The sequence below is a fragment of the Myotis myotis genome, unplaced genomic scaffold, assembly GCF_014108235.1.
Source record: "Myotis myotis isolate mMyoMyo1 unplaced genomic scaffold, mMyoMyo1.p scaffold_m19_p_17, whole genome shotgun sequence".
NCBI classification, from domain to species: Eukaryota; Metazoa; Chordata; class Mammalia; order Chiroptera; family Vespertilionidae; genus Myotis; species Myotis myotis.
In genome coordinates, this window is record NW_023416321.1 from 9,169,304 (window position 1) to 9,188,578 (window position 19,275).

General features: G+C 59.0%; 1 protein-coding gene across 6 annotated transcripts in view; it reads left to right on the forward strand.

Moving 5' to 3' along the window:
* The window catches only part of SRCIN1 (SRC kinase signaling inhibitor 1), a 64,190-nt gene that overhangs the window by 20,226 nt on the left and 24,689 nt on the right, over positions 1–19,275 (forward strand). For 4 of the 6 annotated variants that reach the window (XR_004972681.1, XM_036339184.1, XM_036339186.1 and 1 more), the window contains exons 2-5: positions 4,249–4,550; positions 7,628–7,726; positions 14,389–14,412; positions 18,466–18,661. Coding sequence is in view for 5 of the 6 variants with exons in the window: in XM_036339184.1 (XP_036195077.1) it covers positions 4,249–4,550; positions 7,628–7,726; positions 14,389–14,412; positions 18,466–18,661 (621 nt within the window). In the remaining variant the exon portion in view is untranslated. The remainder of the gene's footprint in view (positions 1–4,248; positions 4,551–7,627; positions 7,727–14,388; positions 14,413–18,465; positions 18,662–19,275) is intronic. The other 2 variants (XM_036339188.1, XM_036339189.1) reach the window with 2 other exon arrangements.

Genomic DNA, 19,275 nt, shown 5'->3' on the forward strand with positions numbered 1-19,275 from the left:
CCGGGCATCTTCCCTGTAGCTTGAATCTCTGACTCCAAAATGATGGTCGGCCTTGGACACTGAGGGTCCTTGGAGAGATGGCGAACCCTCCAGCCCCAGCTTATCTCTCAGGCTCCCCCAGCCTCCATCCCTCAGAGACCTTCAGTCCCAAGAGTACGCCCCTTCCCCAGGTACCCCAGCTCGGCTCCCCTCCTTCCAAACCTTCCCCTTCCCTCAGAGCTCTCTGCCTTTCCACCTGAGTCCTCCAATTCCTGTGTCCCTGCCCCAGTAGAACCCGGCCCTGCTTACTCCCTCAAGGCCTCCTTGGCCCCCCAAGACCCCTGCCTGGACAGACCCCTTCCCACCTCCCCCTTCCCGGTCTCTGAACAGGAAACATCAACCTGCTCAGGGCTGTGGTTCCCAGAGCCTGCTGCTTGCTAGATGGGAATCGATCTCCCGGGCTCTTCGCTGGGCTGCTGAGTCCGGGGAGGGTCAGGGAGGCTGTGAGGACTTGGTGTTGGCTGAAGCAGGTCAGGGGTAATGAAATGGGAAGGCTGTCCTGCTAGGGCCCAGCAGCTCTGCGCCAGGAATGTCTTTAATTCAAAACAAAGTACTTTCTCCTCCGTTGTCTCTCCAGCTCCTCACTCAGCACCGTGGGCAGGGTTTAGAGGTTAACACCCCATTTTACAGATTAGGGGCCCAGGCTCCCCGAGGGAGGAGGCGTGTGGACAGACCCATAAGTAAATGAATGGCTAACCCTAACCCAGGGTCCCTCAGGGGAGGGGCTGACTCTATACGGGGTGGCCCTGGCCCCGGTTTTTCCTAGCGGTGCTCTCACTTCTAGTGCCTGGGCCCGCGCTCCCAGGGGCCTTGTCCTAAGAGGAACAGGAAGGCCCCTCAGCCCAGAAGCGCAGGCCAGTCCTCCCAGTCCACTGGGGCCCTGCAGAAAGCAGGGGACACGCACAGGGCAGGGGGCTAGGACGCTGGGCTATGCAGGGGCCTCGCCTCTTTCCCCAGCTAGTTTCTGTCTTTGGATCCGGAGGAGCAGCTCTCCTGGGCCCCGGAGGGCACACGAGAGTTGGAAACCCGTCCCAGTGCCCCTGTGTGTGTCCAGAGTGCTGGGAGGGCACGGCAGGCCTGGCTGTCGTGCATCGGGAGAGGTCCCTGCGGCTCAGGCAGAGCTGGGCAGGACTCTGGACCCGGCTCCAGCAGCAAGGCCCTGGCAGGGTCTGCTCCCGCCTGGGCAAAGAGCGGGCTACGGGTGTCCAGGGTCCTTGGCCACAGAGGCCGTCTCCTGCTCTGTTGTACCCGGTGAGGTTGCAAACCGCCAGCAGGTGCTGAGGGTGAGCGGAAGAGGGGGTTTGGGGCCACAGGAGGTTCAGCCCCCTGAGTCTGGGCTATTTCTTCAGGGCCCCTCCTTCTCCCAGGTGATTATTAGGGTGATAATCATCATCCACAGCCACTGGCCATCCTTGGTGGCCACCAGCTCCTCCAGGGTAGGTACTGGGTCAGGGCTCCAGCCTCACTCAGTCAGGAGCCATCTCCATGAATCTCCTCCCTGTCAGGGAACCTTTGCGCTGTATTAACTCAATATGGTTTTCGTTAGCTCACTTGGAACTTAAATACATTTACTTGAAAGGAAACCTTCTCTCTCTGCCACCCCAGACAATGCTAGTCATGAAATCAGTGGTCGGGCCTTCTAGTTGGGGTTTTCCTAATCCTTATGCAAATAAAGGCAAAACGATTAAAGTATAAAATGGTGCTCCTCCCAAAGCCATCTCTGTGTATCTGAACCTCACTGTGGGGAGCACAGCAGGGTGACTGTGGTGAGAGGGACAGATGCCCAGGGGAAGAAGGAGGGAAAGACCCCAGACCCAGCGCCAGGGGAGACTTCAGGTAAACAAGAAAGAGCCCCTGGCGGGGGAGGCGGTGCGTGTGTGTGTGTGTGTGTGTGTGTGTGTGGTGTTCCATCAATAAGCAATTGTCACATGTCAGGAAAGTGTGGTGGGAGGGGGAGGGGAGAACTAATAGGGGTTGGAGTCAAATCTGGCCTCTGGTCATGTCACTGACTTCTCTGACCTCGGTAGCCCCATCTCTGAAATGGGACCACAGTAACACCTCCTGACAGGGGTCCTGGGAGACTCCTGGGCTGTGATGACAGCAGACCCTTGGAAGCTGTGGGAATCTGTGTCCATAGAAGCCGGTGTTCCCTTGGTTTTGGTGTGAGGTGCCGGGTCCTCTTGGGCTCTGTCCCTCAGATCTACATGCCTCAGGCGTAGCCCAGGGAGAAGTGGGTGTGTGTGTTGGGTGAGGGGTGGCTTTTCCTGAAAGTTGTCTGAATCTCTTCTTTCCCCCTTTGGTGCACAGGAGGTGACGGAGGCCTGGCCATAGGTCTGTTGAACTGTGGTGTGTCTAGGGAGGGGGCTGAGGGGCTGGCCTGGATGGAATCTGGCTGGGTCCCCTTCAAGTCGGCCCCTTGAGGGGGTGCATGTGTCTGCTGCAGTGCCCTACACCCCCAGACCAAGGCTATATTTGGGGGGTACTGTTTTGAGGCTGGTTGGTTGTGGGGTTGAGGGTGTGCCGGGAAGACTGTGCTGGTCTCCCAGTGCGGTTGACTTCTGGGGGTGGGGAGGGCAATGTATTTTATGCCCAGGAATATGGCCGAGGTAAGCCCCAGCAACTCCTGCCACCCCTGGAGCCCTCTGGAACCACTGCCCCCTGCTGGGCTATGGGAAGGCCAACATTGAGACCTCAGGGTGGGAGTCTGCAGGGCTAGGCCTGGGGAGGCCAGTGTTGTAACGTACCCGCGAATCACAGAAGGACGCCTCAAGAAGTCGAATTAAAGAGTCACATTTATTGCAATCCGGGACTATGAGGGGCCATTCCCCAAATCTCATAGTAACAAGATGGTCGCAGCTCCAGGCTTATATAGGCAAAAAATCACAAAGGCATTGATTACATCTCTAGGTTTGGAATGAGGAACCTGGTTTGCAAAAAAGCAGTTTACAGAAGCAGAAGCAGCATGTTAATTATAGTTTTGGGTCCCGGGGTCACTGAATTGACAGAAACACATTATCTAGAGCCCTCGGGTCTGGAATGAGGAACCTGGGTTAAACTTAGGCATGTTATCTAAATTACAGTTTGGGTCTCTGGAACACTGAGTCGTCAAGGACACGTTAACTGGAGCCCTCTGACCTTGGGATAACTGTGCTGTCCTTCCCAGGTGGAGGAAAAATGCGCTTTCTAAGACCAGTATGACCACTACAAATGGGATTTCACATTACAATCAATAGGGTATTCAATCGAATGGGATGATTTATATAATTCAGAAAATCAAAATAACCTGTCCATTGTTAAACAAAGCAAATAGGGACCATACTTCACCAGGGGCTCAGGGCTGGTGAACATGTGGGGAAGGGATTCAGAGCTCTCTCTGGGACCTCAACCCCCGGCCTCCTCATTTACCTCGTTTCTGTGCTGTCCTCTGTCCCCTGTAGGTGTTGAACTTGTGTGTGTGTGTGTGTGTGTGTGTGTGTGTGTTGGGAAGAAAGGGTGGGGAGGGCCCCAGGAGGAGGGCTTGAGCTGTTCTGTCTGCTTTCTTTTTCCTTTGAGTTTACCCCAAACCCACTGCTCCCTGTCCTCTCTGTGCCCAGCCTCTCCTGTCTGTCCACCTGTCTGTCTCTGGGAAGGGATGGGAAAGAGGGTCCCATGTCTCCAGTCCCTGGGCCTCCATCTCCTTGGGAAGCCCGGAGTGTGACCTTTGCCTTCATGCCCCACCCCCACGTGTCCTACTTCTGGCCCCTTTCCAGGCCAACCCCCAGCCTCTAGGACAAGAATGTCCGGGACATGCTAGTCTGAGGGAGGAGGCTGCCACCCCCACCTGTCCAGGAGGCGCAGGAAAGGAAGACAGTGCAGGTTCCTTGCTACACCTTTCAGGAAGGCCTCAAAGGAACCCCCTTCCCCCACCTGTGCAGCCTTAAGAAGGAGAAAGGGGCGTGTGGCTAGAAAGGTGTCCAGACCCCCGGCTTCCACCCTCTTTGGCCTTAAAGGACAGCACCTCACCTGCAGTCATCCCTCCAGCCCCCCCCCCCCCCTTCTGTCCTCTAGTTGGGGCTGGGGGCAGCACCTGCCTCACCCCTGGTGCCTCTCGGCCACCCCAGGCCTGGCCCCGCCCCGCCCCGCCCCTCCCCATAGTGATTCCGGTTGGGGCTGGGCAGCCCCAGGCCCGGCGCGCCGTGACCCCGCCGTGTCCCCTCTCCCCTCCCGCAGATCCGGAGCGGAGCAGCCCCCCCATGCTGTCTGCGGACGATGCCGAGTACCCACGGGAGTACCGGACCCTGGGGGGCGGGGGCGGTGCGGGCAGCGGGGGCCGGCGCTTCTCCAACGTGGGGCTGGTGCACACGTCCGAGCGCAGGCACACGGTGATCGCCGCCCAGAGCCTGGAGGCGCTCAGCGGGCTCCAGAAGGCGGACGCCGAGCGCAAGCGCGATGCCTTCATGGACCACCTGAAGAGCAAGTACCCCCAGCACGCCCTGGCCCTGCGCGGCCAGCAGGACCGGATTCGGGAGCAGGTGAGTGGGGGCTGGGGCTGGCTGCTGGCCGGGGCGGGGTGGGGGCGGGCCAGCTGGCGGGGGAGGGCCTGGCCCTGTGCTCCCCTGCCCCCAGGCTCATTCCGATTCTGAGAGCTGAGGGGCGTTTGGGGCGGGAGAGTTGGGCAGTGGCCCGGTTGGCCTTTTCTGGAGCCTGGGGAGGGTGGGGATGGGGCTCCGCCTCCAGACCTCTGCCTGCACCGGACTGGGCACCTAACTCAGGCTGATGGGCTGCCCAGAGGGCAGGAAGGCACGCCTTGGAGGCCAAGGGCACGCGCGGTGGGGAAGGAGGAGGGAACACCTTGGGGACTGACTGTTCTGAACCCGAGGGTCCATCAGCGGCGGAGTAGAGGCCTGGGGTCCGCACCTCTGTGATGTGGCCCCGTGGGAACCTCAGGAGGCTGGATCTGGTGTGCCCAGAGGCCTGGCAGGGACAGAGCCCTGAACTCCTGGGGTCTTTTCCCTCCCACCGCACCCCCATCCTTTCCCCAGGACTCCGTGTGACCTTGAGCTAGAGGCCCCCTCTCTCTGTGCCTTGGTTTCCCTCCTGCCATTAGTAAGGCTTAGAGAGGGGTTGGGGCTCCTGCCTTGTCCAGGGCCTGTCTGCTCTCCTTTCGATTTTGGGGTGAGGGGTGCTTCCCTTGTCAGCCTCCCCCAGATCCTTGGGTTCCTGGATGCATCTCTCCTTCCAGACCTGGCCGTCTTGTCTGTAGGAAAGTTCTCTCTGGGGACCAGCCTTCTGCTTACAGCCCCACGTGGGTGAGGCCTGGTGGCTGCTGACACTCAGGCACTGTCCACTGTGGAGGAAGGGACCGCGGGAGGGTGCTCCCTGCCATCAGCATCCTCTCCGTCCAGCCTGGGGGTGTCAGTCCCCACTCCCTTGCCTGTCTTGCTCTGTCCCCCGTTCCCAGGCACTGCTGGGTGTGGCTGGGGAAGGGGGGGAGTGGCCCTACCCATCCTCACTGCAGGGGATTTTCTGGTTGCATTGGATCTCCTGATGTCAGCTCTAGTTCTGTCCGGCTTTTGCTTTTACCAGCTCCAGAGCTGTCCTGGGAGCAGAGTTGTGATTGGAATAGGGGGAGTCACAAATGAGGGAATGTGGTCCCCACTCTCAGGGGTCCCCCTCTGTGGGTCCCCTTTGTGGGTCCCCTCTGTTTGCTCTGGCTTGGGAAGAGGAAGCAGGGGCATCTGTGATCTAGGTGGGGTGGAGGGATGGTTAAACCTAAATATGAGGAGCACAGTCATTGGGAGAGGGTTTGGAGGAGGGGGGTCAGCTGGGCAGCCCTGGTCAGGGGAAGCTTCCTGGAGGAGGAGGTACCTAAACTAGGTGTAGACGGATGAAAAGGACTGAGGAGGCATCCAGAAGGAGAAAGGTGTTTTATAAGGTGTTGGGGAGCAGAGGGGAGCATAGACTTGAGCAGAGCTGGATTGGGGACTGGCACAGAGCTCCACCTGGCTGGTGCAGGAGGCTGCGGGGCGGGGACGGGGTCTGACTGGCAAAGTGGGGCCCGATGGTGGTCGCTAGAAGGGCTGTGGTTGTTTTTCAGGGTGAATAGGAGGGGACAAAAGGATGGCTGGAGGCAGGAGAGGAAGAAGAGTATCATGGAAGACAAAGGGAAAAGATGGTGAGGGGGGTTGGAAAGAAGACTGAACAAGGCTTGTTTGCTGGCTTGGTCTAGAAGGCAAAGACGGAAAAACCTGGGTGACAGGGAGAAGAGGTTGGTGCCTTGAGAGAATTGAGAGAATTGGGAGGGGAATTTGGGGGGGCAGGAACAGAGAGAAGAGTTTGAAGAGCGGGTGGGGTGTTCACAGGATGTCTGTTAAACACTGTGCACAGGCCAAGGCTCTGAAGGGCCCACAGCTTCAGGAGCAGGCTGAGCACGACCGAGTCAGAATGGAAGTGGGACCTGGCGCATAGCCTGGCCACCAAGGCAGGATGGAGCCTGAGAGTGAAGAGGCCATGGCAGTTGGGGAAGGGCGGCCAGGAATAGTTCTGCACCTGAGGGAGAGGAGACAGGCCCAGCAGGAGGGCCCCCTGCACTTCGGAGGTCAGGAGGGATGGGGAGAGAAATGGCCATTGGGACCGGCCAGGATACTTGGGTCCAGTGGGGACTGAGAGCTCATGTCTTGAGGTGTGGTGAGCTCATGGCCAGTTTCAGAGCAGATGGGAGGTGGTGAAGGGACAGGATCCTTGGCTGCCGACCTGACAGCCAAGGTGGTGGCCACAAGGGGCAGCAGGCCTGTGAGAGAAGATGTGGGTGAGTTTGAGGGCCTCGTCCCTGTCTGGCATGTTCTTTGGCAGTGAGGAGGCATCCAGTAAACACGTAGGAAATGAATCAAAGCCCAGCCATTCACTCTCAGATTCATTCCTGTATTCATCAACTCATTCATTCCCTCCCCGAGTGTAAGTGGGTGGGACCTGCCGCCGGTTCGCTGGCCATGGAGTGCTCAGTGCCTCCGAGGCGTGCTGGCTCAGTAAATATTTGTGGAATGAATGAAGATGGGAGAATTTGAAGATGCGGAGGGGGAGAGGGCCATGGGAATCAGAAGGGGATGGGCTTTGAGCCTTAGATGTGGTGTGGCCTTGAGGTGGGAAGAGAGTCGATCCCTCTGAGAAGACCAGGGAGAAAGCCGGGGCGGGGAAGGAGGCACAGTGGGCGCTGGGCGCTGGGTGAGGCCCCCTGCCCATGGTTCTCATCTCTGTGAGGTAGGAAGTGACACCCTCAGTGAGGAGGGAATGAGAGCTGGAGGAGGGGCGAAGTGGGGAGCAGCTCCCTGGCAGAGTGTGCGAGGAGGCCGTCGAGAAGTGAAGAGAAAGACCTCAGGAGTAGCTGATGGGGAAGCTTCTCCCCTGGCCTAGGGAGCCCCTCCTCTGACAGGAGGGAGACGTGCAGAAACAGACCAAGGGCTCTTAGAGACCCGCCTCCCCTCCGGAAGGGACTAGTCATGCTGCAGGGGCCCTCTGCCGGGGAGAGAACGCCCCTTCCTGCCCCGTCACAGCCCCCCAGCGGCTCCTGCCCGCTCCCCCTAATGGGGTGTCCCCCCCTTCGCACACACAGGTTGGCGGCTGGACCGTGGACCCCGTGTGCCTTCTCAGCTCCCTCTGCTCCCACCTCCATGGCGACTCCGCCCCCTCCGGGGCTGGCCAGCCGGCCCAGGTGAGTCACCCGCCTCCACCCCAACCCCAAACCCATGGCGGAGTTTGGCTTTGGGGAGGATTTTTTTTTGGAGGGGGGCTACCCAGGAGTTTTATTTTGCATCCTTTTCTCTTAGGCAGGACTCTCCCGTTTTCAGGAGATTCTTATGCCCTGTTCTCTCCCGGATGGTTGCCTAATTCCTATCACTCCCTCTCCAGACCTGTGCCAAGGTTTGGCTTTGGGGAAGGAATTTTTTGAGGGGGAATACTCAGGTTTTGGAAACATTTTTGTGTTCTTTTCTTCTTCAAACAGGAGTCCCTTCCCCAGGAGTCTTATGCCCTGAATATAATTCCCACCGACTGCAGGTCATCTCCTTCCCCTCCCCCCCCCCCTTCCATCTCTGAGCAGACCCACCCTTCCCTGATGTCTTATCATCAGGGAGTTCTTCCTGATGTCTCTCTCCCACCCTTCTTGCTACATTCAAGGCTTAGTTTCAAAATTTGAAGAGGATGTTGGCATCTGGGCATTTGTCCTGAAGTGGTTTTCTGCTTCTCCATCAGGCCTGTCTCCCTGATGAGAAGATGGATCTTACCTTAGACAGGGGCACACGTAGGCAGGCGTGGGCTCTCAGCTCAGGCCAGAACACGGCTATGGGAGAAAGCTAGGCATCTGAGGGCCAAACGGGGAGGAGGGCGTCAGGGAGTCCGAGTTGCCAAGAGGGGCTTCAACTTGGTGTTCAGCTTTAGGCGGCAGAGGAGGTGTAGAGGCAGGGGAGCCAACGGGTCGCTCACATACCTGGCTCCTCTGGGGGAGGGGCGGCAAGCCTGGACTTTGGTAAGAATTAGAAGAAAAAATGTGACAGCCTAGGGAAGGAGGAGGCTCCGGAGCACCGACGGTTTAGCCGAGTGAACTCAAGTCTAGCAACAGGTTGGCATGTCTTGGCATCACTCACAGGGCATTCAGCCCACTTCCCTTCCTGGCATCCTGCCCCATCTTGACTGAACTTCGGGGAACAAAGATGTGACTGCCCCCAAGACTGAATGGCAAGTGGGACGGGCTTGTCCTGTGTGGCCAAGTGCACGTGTAGGCCAAAATGGGGCTGGAACAGGGATGGTGATGAGGCAGGGGACACAGGCTGTGCCTGGGGTATGCAGAGGCCTCCCTAGATGGTGTGTCTTGGGTTAGATGGGGGTGGGGTGATGGCGAGGAGTGAGGTTGGACTTGGTGAGCTCAGCTGTCCCAAGATGAGGGGTTCTAGGCCTGCCAGCCTCTGCCTCTGACGGAGGCAGGAGAGCTTGAAGGGACCTCGCCCCAGAACCTTGGAGTCGCTGAGAGAAGTAGCTGTGCCCAGGATGTTGTCATCATTGATATTTAGTGCATATCAGAGGCTGCAGTCCCCATGGCGGAGTCGGAGGCTCCTTTTGTGAAGCGCAGGACCAGAGTTCAGCAAATGCCAGTCCCACAGCCGAGCAGGGTCAGAAACCATCAAGGCAGCAGGCATCCTAGGCCTCCCAGACTTGGCTGGGAATTGAGTCCTGGTGGAACCAAAGGCCGCGGTGCAAGCGCACTGGGGGGAGAGGCTGTGAGCTCACTGGTGGCGGGTCAGGGGGTCAGGACATTCTCCTCCCCCACCGGCCCAGACCTGTGGGGGTGGGGTGGGGGCCTGGCGAGGACCCTGGGGCCCGGGCCGAGGCGAGATTCAAACCACAGCCCCTCCCCCCGCTTCCACCGGGCTGGCCGACCTCCCTCCCCCTCCTGCAACCCGAGTCCCGGGCGGCGGGCCGGAGTATCGGGTGACCGCAGCGCAGCCACTACCCTCCGCGGCTCCGCGGCTCCTGGCGGGGCTGCGCCCGCGGGGCCGCGCGGGGAGGGGGCCGGAGAGGATGTGCGCGGCCCCGCGCCGCGCCGCGCCAGGTGGAGTCGTGGTTACCGAGGCGACCGGGGCCCGGGCCCGCTCCGCGGCGGCGGCTCTCGCATTGCAGCAAAGGGCACCGGCGGCGGCGGCGGCGGCTGCGGAGGTGGCCGGGGGAGGGGAGAGCCCGGGCGGGTGGGAGCAGGGGCCGCCCTCCCTCCCCCGCCCGACGCGGAACCTGGGGCCGGGGGCCCCGGCGCAGGCACCTGTGGCCGCAGGTAAGGGGAGCGGAGCGGCTGCGGGTGTCGGGGTCGCCGCCTCGGGCAATGCGGGGAGCGGGGACACGGAGATGGGGGGGGGGCGCTCCGCGGCGGCGAGGCGCCGTCGGGGGTGGGGTTGCGGAGGCCGTTGCGGTTCCAGCTCCCTGAGAAACGCCCCCTTCCCTCCCCCACCGGGTTTACAGCCTTCGGCGTGGGCCGGGCCCCCACCCCGAAATGCCGTGGGCGCCCCCTCCCCCAACCTCGGAAAGTCATGACCTTCCGGGGGTGCACCTCGCCCCCGGCGCAGGTCCCGCAGCAGCCTCCCTCCCCGCCCCCCTGCACACACACACACACACACACACACACACACACACACACACACACTCTGCGGGGAAGAACTGGGAAATGAGTGTCGGGGGCGCACCGAGGGGAGGGTCGTGCATGTGCGCGGCGTTGGGAGGTGGTGCCCGCAGGGCGCGTTCTGTGGCCCAGCCGAGGGGTCGGTGTTGACGCGGACGGTGCTCCCGGGAAGGAGTTGAGAGGTGGGTGTGTGCGCCGGGGCAGCGGGCCAGGGAGTGAGGAGCCGGGGTGAGACCTACTGGTTGTCCGCCCTGCCCTCCCTTGAGGATGCGTTGTAGGGGCTCGAGGTCAAGGAGGGGTCAGGCACTCACCTAGCAGACAGGGGGCATCTGCCCAGGGGAGGGGCAAGACCTCAGCCTCTGGCTGGGCTCAGGCTCCCCGGGGAGAGGGGAGCAGCTGCCAGGAACAGGAAGAACCCCACTAAGGACCCCAGGGCGGGGGAGGGAGGGAGTTAACTCCCCCTCCCCCAGAGGGAAGAAGCTGTTTTCTCTTCTCTCGGGGGAGTTTGAGGACTCCCTGGCCTTGCTCCCTTGGGTCCTGGAGCAGCTCCCCTCCCCCGTTTCTGAAAGCCTTGTCCCTAGAGAGAGATGGAGGGCTTCTGCATTACCCTCTGATAACAGCTGACAGCGTCCTGGCGCCTGGAAGAGTCTTTGCTACTCTGTTAGCCATGGTAGGGTCTCCCTACTCAGCCTGTTATTTTGCCTTCTCACTGTCTGCTGGGAGGGAGACCCCTCCCTGACTAGAGGTATTGGAGGTTTTGGCTTGGGCTGGGGAGTCCCACCTCTCCTGGGCCCTCCCTGTCCTCTGCCCTCCTTCCAGGGGGTTTGTGCTGGGAAATCCCTAGATCAGTGGTTCTCAACCTTCCTCATGCCTCGACCCTTTAATACAGTTCCTCATGTTGTGGTGACCCCCAATTTCATTGTTACAAATTGAACACCATTAAAGCATAGTGATGAATCACAAAAACAATATGTAATTATATATGTGTTTTCCGATGGTCTTAGGCGACCCCTGTGAAAGGGTCGTTCGACCCCCAAAGAGGTCGTGACCCACAGGTTGAGAACCGCTGCCCTAGGGAAAGGCACAGAGGCTGAGCGGTGCCGGGTCCCAGGAGATGGAGGGAGTGGTGCCGGATGAGAGTGATCAGAGACACACCCCCCTTCCGCGGGCTGGTCCCATTCTCCCGGCATTAATTCATAGTCAAATATCTGTTGAGGGTCTGCTATATACCAGGCACTGTGATGGGCATAGCAGGAGCAACAGACAACCAGGAAGAGGGTGAGGAGGTGAAGGGTGCTGGAGGCTGGATGGGGAGCCCCGCTTTAGTGAACAGGGGAGGAGCCCTCTGCCCCGTCACCCAGGGCTGTCCCACGGGTTTCACACCCTGGGAAGAGACAGAGCATCCCCAAGGACCTCCCCTAAGTTCCCCCTCCGAGGACCCTGAGTTGCCAGGAGACCGTCTCATTCCTGATGGGGCCAACGTGGAAGAGGCTCATTCCTCCCACTTTGCAGAGGAGGATGGGCAGGATCCACTCAGCGTGCTCTACAGGCAGAGCCCACAGTCCCGGAACGGTGGTGGTAGCCTCACTGCAAGTTCACTAAGCACCAGCAAAGCAACCCTCCCATCTCTACCCTCTAGTGGGACTTTTCCTGCGGCACCCCGATGCCCTCAGTCCTTTCCCCGGCCCCAGCTTGTAACCCCTCTCTTGCAGGTCTGCCTGCCCCATGGATGTGCCTAGCCTTGGGACCCCGAGGTAGGCCCATGTTGAGGGCACAGCCAGTGTGGCTGTGGACAGGCCCCATCCCTGTCACCCCCGAGAGGCACGAGGTGGGCCCCAGCCATCGGCACACGCGGAATTGGCTGTGCTGACATTGGGGGCTGGATGGAGGGACCCATCTTCTGCCTCTTTTGAATCAGGAGTGCACCCACCTGACACATGACGTTTGGGATCATGGGCATGGGACAGTGGCTGAGGTGGCCAGAGGCCCCTGACCTCGCTATTGGGGGGTGGTGGGAGGAGGGATGAGACTCCCTCTGTATGTGTGGGTACTGCTTCCTGTGTTTCTGCATCTGGCGTGTGTCTGTATTCATACGTGAGTGGGCTCTGTGACCCTGTCGGGGACATTGGGGTGGGGGTGGGGGGTGTGAATGGTGCCGGTGCCTCTGTTTGTGACTGGAGTGTGTGTGAGCAAGTCAGGGTCCTGTGGGAGTGTACCCGTTTGTGAATGAGTGGGGGTGGTGTACGAACAAATAGCTCTGCCTCTGAGTTTGCTTGTTTCCGGGGTTGTTTCTGACCATGGGGGGATGCTTGTGTCTTTTTGGGGTGTGTTTTGTTGCTCTGGATGTGCTTGCGGTGATGTCCTTCTCGAGTCTGTGCAAGGGCTCAGCGTGGGGCCTGCGTGTTGCCGGGCGCTGTGGGGGGCCCTGTGTGCTCAGGGTAATGGTGGTGGTGGACGAGGGACAGCAGCCTTCTCTGCAGAGCCGTCCATCATCCCTGGGGCTGCAGACATGACTCTCATCATAAACCTTCCTATGCCCTCTGCCTGGCTCTGCTGGCCCCCACGTGTCCACTCTCTCTGCTACCCCTCCCCTCCCCAAGGCCACAGGCGGCTGTGGCAAGAGCCTGTCACGCCAGCCCCGCGCCTCCCCTCAGCACCTGTGGGCATCCCCTGGCACCGATGGGGGTGGCATGTGTCCATAGATTGTTCCAGGCACTGGCTAGGGCACAGACTTCATTGTCCCCCTCCCCTGCCTGCCATGTTACTATTTTTTGCATCTCTGGGAGCCAATGCCAAAAGGAGAGCTGGGGATTGTGGTTCAGATGGGGGTAGATGGGGGTGGCCCTGGAGAGTGAACCTCATTATCCCACCCACACCCTAAAGGTCTAACTCAGGGCAAGCCTCCATTCCAGCAAGGCCCCTCCACGCAGCCCCTGACCAACTCCTCTTTGTCTTAAAAGCGTTCAGATGGCCCAGGATGCCCTAATGTTGTTTTCTTCTCCCACTGGGGGCCCGCAGTGTCCCTCCTCTCTGCCAGGGGCTCTGAGGCTTGGGGAATCTTGTTTGCTGGTGCCAGGCACCCCAAGGCCAGGCCATCTGCTGCCTCTTGTCTTCCTGCTGAGGCTGGCACCGGCCAGCAGGGTGCCTTCAGCTTTGCCAAGAACCAGCCAGGCCCCCGGCCACGCCTTCCTGTCCTCAGCAATCTGAAGGGGCCTTCTGGCCTCCGGGGAAGGCAGGGCGACCCCAGGTTATTGTGAATGAGGAGGAATCTGAGCCTCCATCCCTTTTAGAGGCTCAAGGAGCCTCCTCTTTCATCTATCCGGCCACAGGGATTGCCCCTGCTCCCACTGACCCCAACTCCCTCTGTTGCCCGTGGCTCCCACCCATTGCCCAGGGCTGTATGGTGACTGGCATCTGTCCACCTTCCTCTAGAATCCAGGTCTATCATGTTGACAGGCCTCCCTGCCCTGGCCTTGGTCCCAGGCCTCCCTCCACTACCTGCCCCATCAGCCCTCCTGGGGTCCACTTCTGACCTCACTGTGCTTCACTCAGATGCCTTCGTGCATCCAACCTGCTACATCTACATAATTTGGCTCAGCATTTAAGCCCACTCATCTGGCCCCAGCCCCCTCTTTGTATCCTAATCTGCTACTTGCCCAGACCCTGCGCCTCAGCCAGCCTGGGCAGTGGACTATTCCCTCAACACACCCTTCTCTTGCCTGGCCCAGGGCACTTGCCCACGCTGTCCCCTCTGCTCAGCATGCCTTTGTCCAATCTGAGCTACTCATTTTTCAAGACCCAGTTTAAATGCCACCTCCTCTGGGAAGTTTTCCCTGGCCTGCCACAAGCAGCTGCCGCTTCGTTGATCCTGCAGCTGCAGTTCGTCTCTGTCAGGGTCTCCTGGGTTCCCTGCACCACGGCCATCGGCGCCTTTTCCCATCTGTACCTCTCTGAGGACAGTTACTGTGATGAGAGTGCGCGGCTTGTAAACAGTCGGAGGGGTTCTCCCCTCCCCACTGGCAGGCCCTGAGCCGGCCTGGGTCTCAGTAGAGAATGGGATGTACCCAGGCATAGCTTCCTCCCTGCTCCTGGGAGGGTTGAGGGCCCCTGTCCCAGGGCTGAGTGCTGAGTTCCAAAGGTCTCTAACCCACCCCTGCGCCCCTCTGTCCTCCCAATCCCATCATAACCATCTCTTCTCTTATTTCCATCAGCAGCCAAACTACTGGAGTTTCAAGGTCAGTGTGTGGTGCTTCCGCTTCCATGACAACTGCATGTGCCCTCCCACCCTCCCCTTCCCTGCACACGCTTTGCGCAGGGGTGTGCGACTGCACGGGACCTTCTGGTGCGGGCGGAGGGCTTTGGGGTGCAGGCTGTGGCTGCTGCTTTGAGGGACTCTGGGTTCACCTGCCAGGGGCTGGTGGATCCAGTGCTGGAATTTGGGCCACCCCTGGGGGGGATCTGAGTGGGGATTCCCAGGCCAGGCCTGCTGGTTCTGAGGCTGGGCCTGGATCCCGTCATCTTGTGGAGGGGCCTGTTCTCTGAACTCAGATCCTGAAACTCCATCTTCCAGGGAGGCCTGTGACTACGATGGGCCCCTCATCCTGTTCTTTCTTCCCACGATGGGGAGCTGGTCAGTGCCAGGCAAGAGACTCACAGTCCTACACCCCCAAACCTGTTGCCCATGTGGAGGGCAGAGCTCAGGGCTGGGTGCCTTCCTGCCTCCTCAGGAGAGACTGGGCTGTCAAAAGCCGAGGAGCTGTCTGCCCCTCCAAGGGCATCCTGCGGCCCTGGGAGAGCCCCTTTGGGTGCCTCCGCCATCTTTCCTGGCACCCAGGCCCAGAGCTGAACCCAGTTAGACTGATGCTTGTGTCCTAGTCTCCAGCCCCTCAAGTCCTAAGCATCATGACAGGGGGTGGGAAGTATCCATCCCAGACTCCCCAGTGTCGTCTTGCTCCAAGCATCTTGTTGGCATGCATTCTCCCAGAGAGAAGACGTCCTTGAATTAGAGAATCGTGGAATAGAACCATGGCGTCAGTCATGGCCTTTCTGGAGGGGACAGTAGCGTGTAGTGGTTTAATCCGAGAGCCAGACCACCTGGTGGTGAATTCCAGTTTGCTACTACCTAGCCAGGTGACCTGAGGCAAGTTACCTAATCCCCTGGGCCTCGGTTTCTCCTCTGTAAAATGGCACAACAACATCTGCATCATAGAGCTGTTGTGCAGAGAGAAGAAATGAGTTACTACATGTCACAGGCACAGTGCCTGGCTCAGAGGGAGCCCTACATGGTCGCTCACCTCATTCTCTATTAGAAGCATGGACGCTGCTTGATTCCCAAATCAGAATCACATTGGGAACTTGTAAAAAAAATCTTGAACCCCAGGCCCCAACCCTCAGAGATTCTGATTCAGTGAATGCGGGGACCTCAAAAGTGTTTTTAAAAAGTTCCCAAATGGGGCCCTGGCCGGATAGCTCAGTTGGTTAGAGCGTCGTCTCAATATGCCAAGGTGCATACAAGAATCCACCAATGAATGCATAAATAAGTGGATCTCTCTCTCTCTCTCTCTCTCTCACTCAAGTCAATAAGCAGCCCAGTTGGCGTGGCTCAGTGGTTGAGCATGGTTGAGCGTCTACCTATGAACCAGGAGGTCAGGGCATATACCCAGAGTGTGGGCTCGATCCTCAGTGTGTGTGTGTGTGTGTGGGGGGGGGGGTACAGGGGGCAGCTGATCAATGACTCTCTCTCATTATTGATGTTTCTATCTCTCTCCCTCTCCCTTCTCTCTGAAACCAATAAAAATATATATATTTTAAAAATTAGTAAGAAAAAAAAGTTCCCAAATGACTCTGCCCCAGTCTGGAGAGTGTTCGGGAACCTCAGATCCTAGTCTGACGGCCTCACTCAGGGTTCCCTCCACCTGATCTCAGACCAGGAGCCATGGGCTCCCCGGAACATCTCCGGTGACAGGTGCTCACTGCTTCCCACCGAGCCCCTTTCCTGCCTTTGGGAGGCTCTCTTGAATTCCTGCTTGGTTTTCTTGCCATCTCCCTCTTTTCTCTGCCCTATTCTCACCCTAGGGATGGAGAGAAGTGCAAACAGGCTTTCTCTCTTCTCAAGAGGGTTTTCTACAAGGGCTGTGAGACTAGAAAGGTGCCCCTGGGGCCGGGATGGAGAGAGGAACTGGTGGGGCAGGGAATGTGGGCATCTCTTTCCCAGGCTCTCCTGGGCAGGGTCCTGCCTTTTCAGGAGCCAGCAGTCTCTAGGATCCCCTTCATTCTAGCTCCTGTTCCATCTTCTTACTGGCACCTCACTAGTGCGCGCCCCACCCCCCCCCCCCCCCCGCCTCAAGCCACCGTGGCCATCCCTTGTTCTTCATCCCTGCTAGCTGCTCATTCCGCCTGAACTCTGTAGCCCCTCATCCACACCAGCCTGGCAAACACTGAACTTGCAGTTGCCTGGCAACCTCATGACCACCAGACCAGACATGGTTCTCCACACTGCCTCAGGGCTGAGGTGAGAGAGAAGGGCACAGGCTGGCATTGGTGGTCAGCCCAGAACAGTCTTGGCACAGGCATCCCCCTCCCCCCTAGTTCCTACACTGCCTTCCTCCTCCCCAGACCCATGCCCACTCACTGGGTAAGGCATTGTACTTGAGGCCCCCTGAGGCCTCCATATTTGTCCTTCCACATCCCCGGAGCCCTTGAGGCCACTTTGGGGACAGCTGGGCACATTGCCCATCAGAGGAAGATGCTCTCTCATTTCAAGAGTGCTAATCCAATTGGAACATTAAATTGAGTTAATATGAAGATGGAGATTAATTAGGGGTTAATCAGGATTTGGGGAAGAAGAGGGTTGGGGAGGAGAATAAATGATTCCTTTTTAGAGGTACTTTCACTGTGTGTGTTTTTTTTTAATTATAAAAATGATTATTCTGATTGTGCAAAATTCACCCAGCAGAAAAGGTACAAAGTAAAAAGCGACTGCTCACTTCAGCAGCACAGGTACTCAAATTGTGAATGGCACGGAGAAGGTTAGCACAAGGATGACACGAAAACTCGTCACAGGGAAAGCTGTCTCAACCCCGAGATAACCAGTGTTAATCGTTTTGAGTGGTTTTTGTTTAAAATGGGCAATTGATTTTATAGAAAAATAGAATTGGGCAAAATGATTTTTTCCTGAGAATATATGTATATATAGCACATATATATATATCATGCAACATAACATGGGATGGTGTAGATCTGACTCATTACCTTTCTCCCTTAAATAAATGAGTTTCTGACAACGACCAGGCTTGAGGGGAGGGGCTGAGGCAGAATGGCAGGAGCTGTGGTTGAGTGACAGCCCTAAAAGCAGGTTCTTTAGGTGCGATAGAAATCAGGGTGACTTGTTCCCCACAGAGAGTAATCAAACTGGTGTGGGAAGGGAATGGGCACTGGGTGACACCCTTCCCTAGCCCCGGCCAGACCTTACCTTCAGCTGTAGCTTTGGGGCAAGAGGCTGCTATGCTGGGTTCCAGGGGAGGTGTTTGGGGAAGGCTAGCTGGTTGGCTGTGCAGCAGCATGTGCCTTGCAGGGAGGGGCTAAGGCCTAGCACTTATGCCATGTATGTGCGTGGATCACACAAGGCTTAGCATGTACACTGCATGTAATAGGCAGGTCATCTGTTTGAAACTGGGGTCCGACTGGCCCTGGGGGGTTGGGATGGTTTTCCCAGTAAACCCGTGGACATTGTGCGCAGCTCAGTGAGGGCCCATACCCCAGCCCCCCCTGAGCTGGGATCCTGGGGTCCCTAGCTCTCTTTGCTTTCTCCTTGGGCCCTGCCTCCTGCCCCAACCCAACTCCCTGAACTCCACAAAGGATAAATTCGCCGCTCACCAACCCGCCGCTTAGCTTAATTAATGTCTGGAACTAATGCCCCAATTTGCTCAACGATTCTGCTGCTCACTCACCTCGGTGACAAATTTGTGTTGTTGTTCTCTGGAAGCTTAAAATAGCAGGCGTGCCCATGGCTCCTGCTCCGACCGCTCCTTGTGTGGCTTCCCAGGGTGCCCAGTCCTTGGCCCCATCCTTCCCTGCTGGGTGTCCCAGGGAGGCCCAGGCCCCAGGAGGCGGGGAACTCTCCTGCAGCCACACAGCCAAGTCTGGGATCCAGGAGACCTTCCTGTGCGTGTCTGTCGCTGGCAGGGGCTGGGGCGGGGGGGGGGGGGGGGGTGCCCGCACCTGGGTGGGGGCAGCGGGCAGAGCGAAGGGCTCTCGCTCCATTCCTCTCACCCGCCTTGCCCCTCCAGACCCGCAGCTCACGCCACACTCAGGGAGCCCAGCCAGGGCTGGCAGACCAGGCAGCCAAGCTGTCCTACGCCTCAGCTGAGTCGCTGGAGACCATGTCGGAGGCCGAGCTGCCTCTGGGCTTCAGTAGGATGAACCGCTTCCGACAGAGCCTGCCCCTCTCCCGATCTGCCAGCCAGAGCAAGCTGCGCTCACCAGGTACGCCTGCCGACCATCCTCCCCCGGCCCCGTGGCTCCTCCCTCCGCTCCGCTCGCCCTGTAGCCCTCTTCTTCTCCTGGACCATCCATCTCTCTTCAACCACCTTCCTAGAAGCCTCTGCCTCCCTTCCCGCCTCTCCACCCCAGCGGTCTCCTCCCCTCAGAGCCTCTCCCTCCTTGGTTTCTCTTCCCAGCCCTCTTCCAGCTCTCTCCCCTCACCCCTCCATCATCTCTCCCACCCCTCAGCATCCCCTGCCCCCCCTCTCTCCTTTAGCCCTCTCACTCGCCCTCTTCAGCAGCCCCCCTTCACACCCTCCCTTCTCACCCCTCTCCCCATCAGCAACGACTCTCCCCAGTTTCTGTCCCACCTGCTCTCGCCCCCAATTCCATTTCCTTCTCTAGGCTGCAAGCTGCCTGGGGTCAAGGAGGTGCCCGGGGAGGCCCGCAGCATGAGGAGCGCCTGGGTGCACCTGCACCCCGGGGTGGGGGCGGGGGCGGGGGCGGGTCTCAGGCCCTGCCTCTGCGGGACCGGCGTGGCCCCCGAAGGCCCCCCTCGCTCTCCCGGCGGGCGGCGTGGAGGCGGTGGCGGCCGCACTAACAGCGTCTCCTTCGCA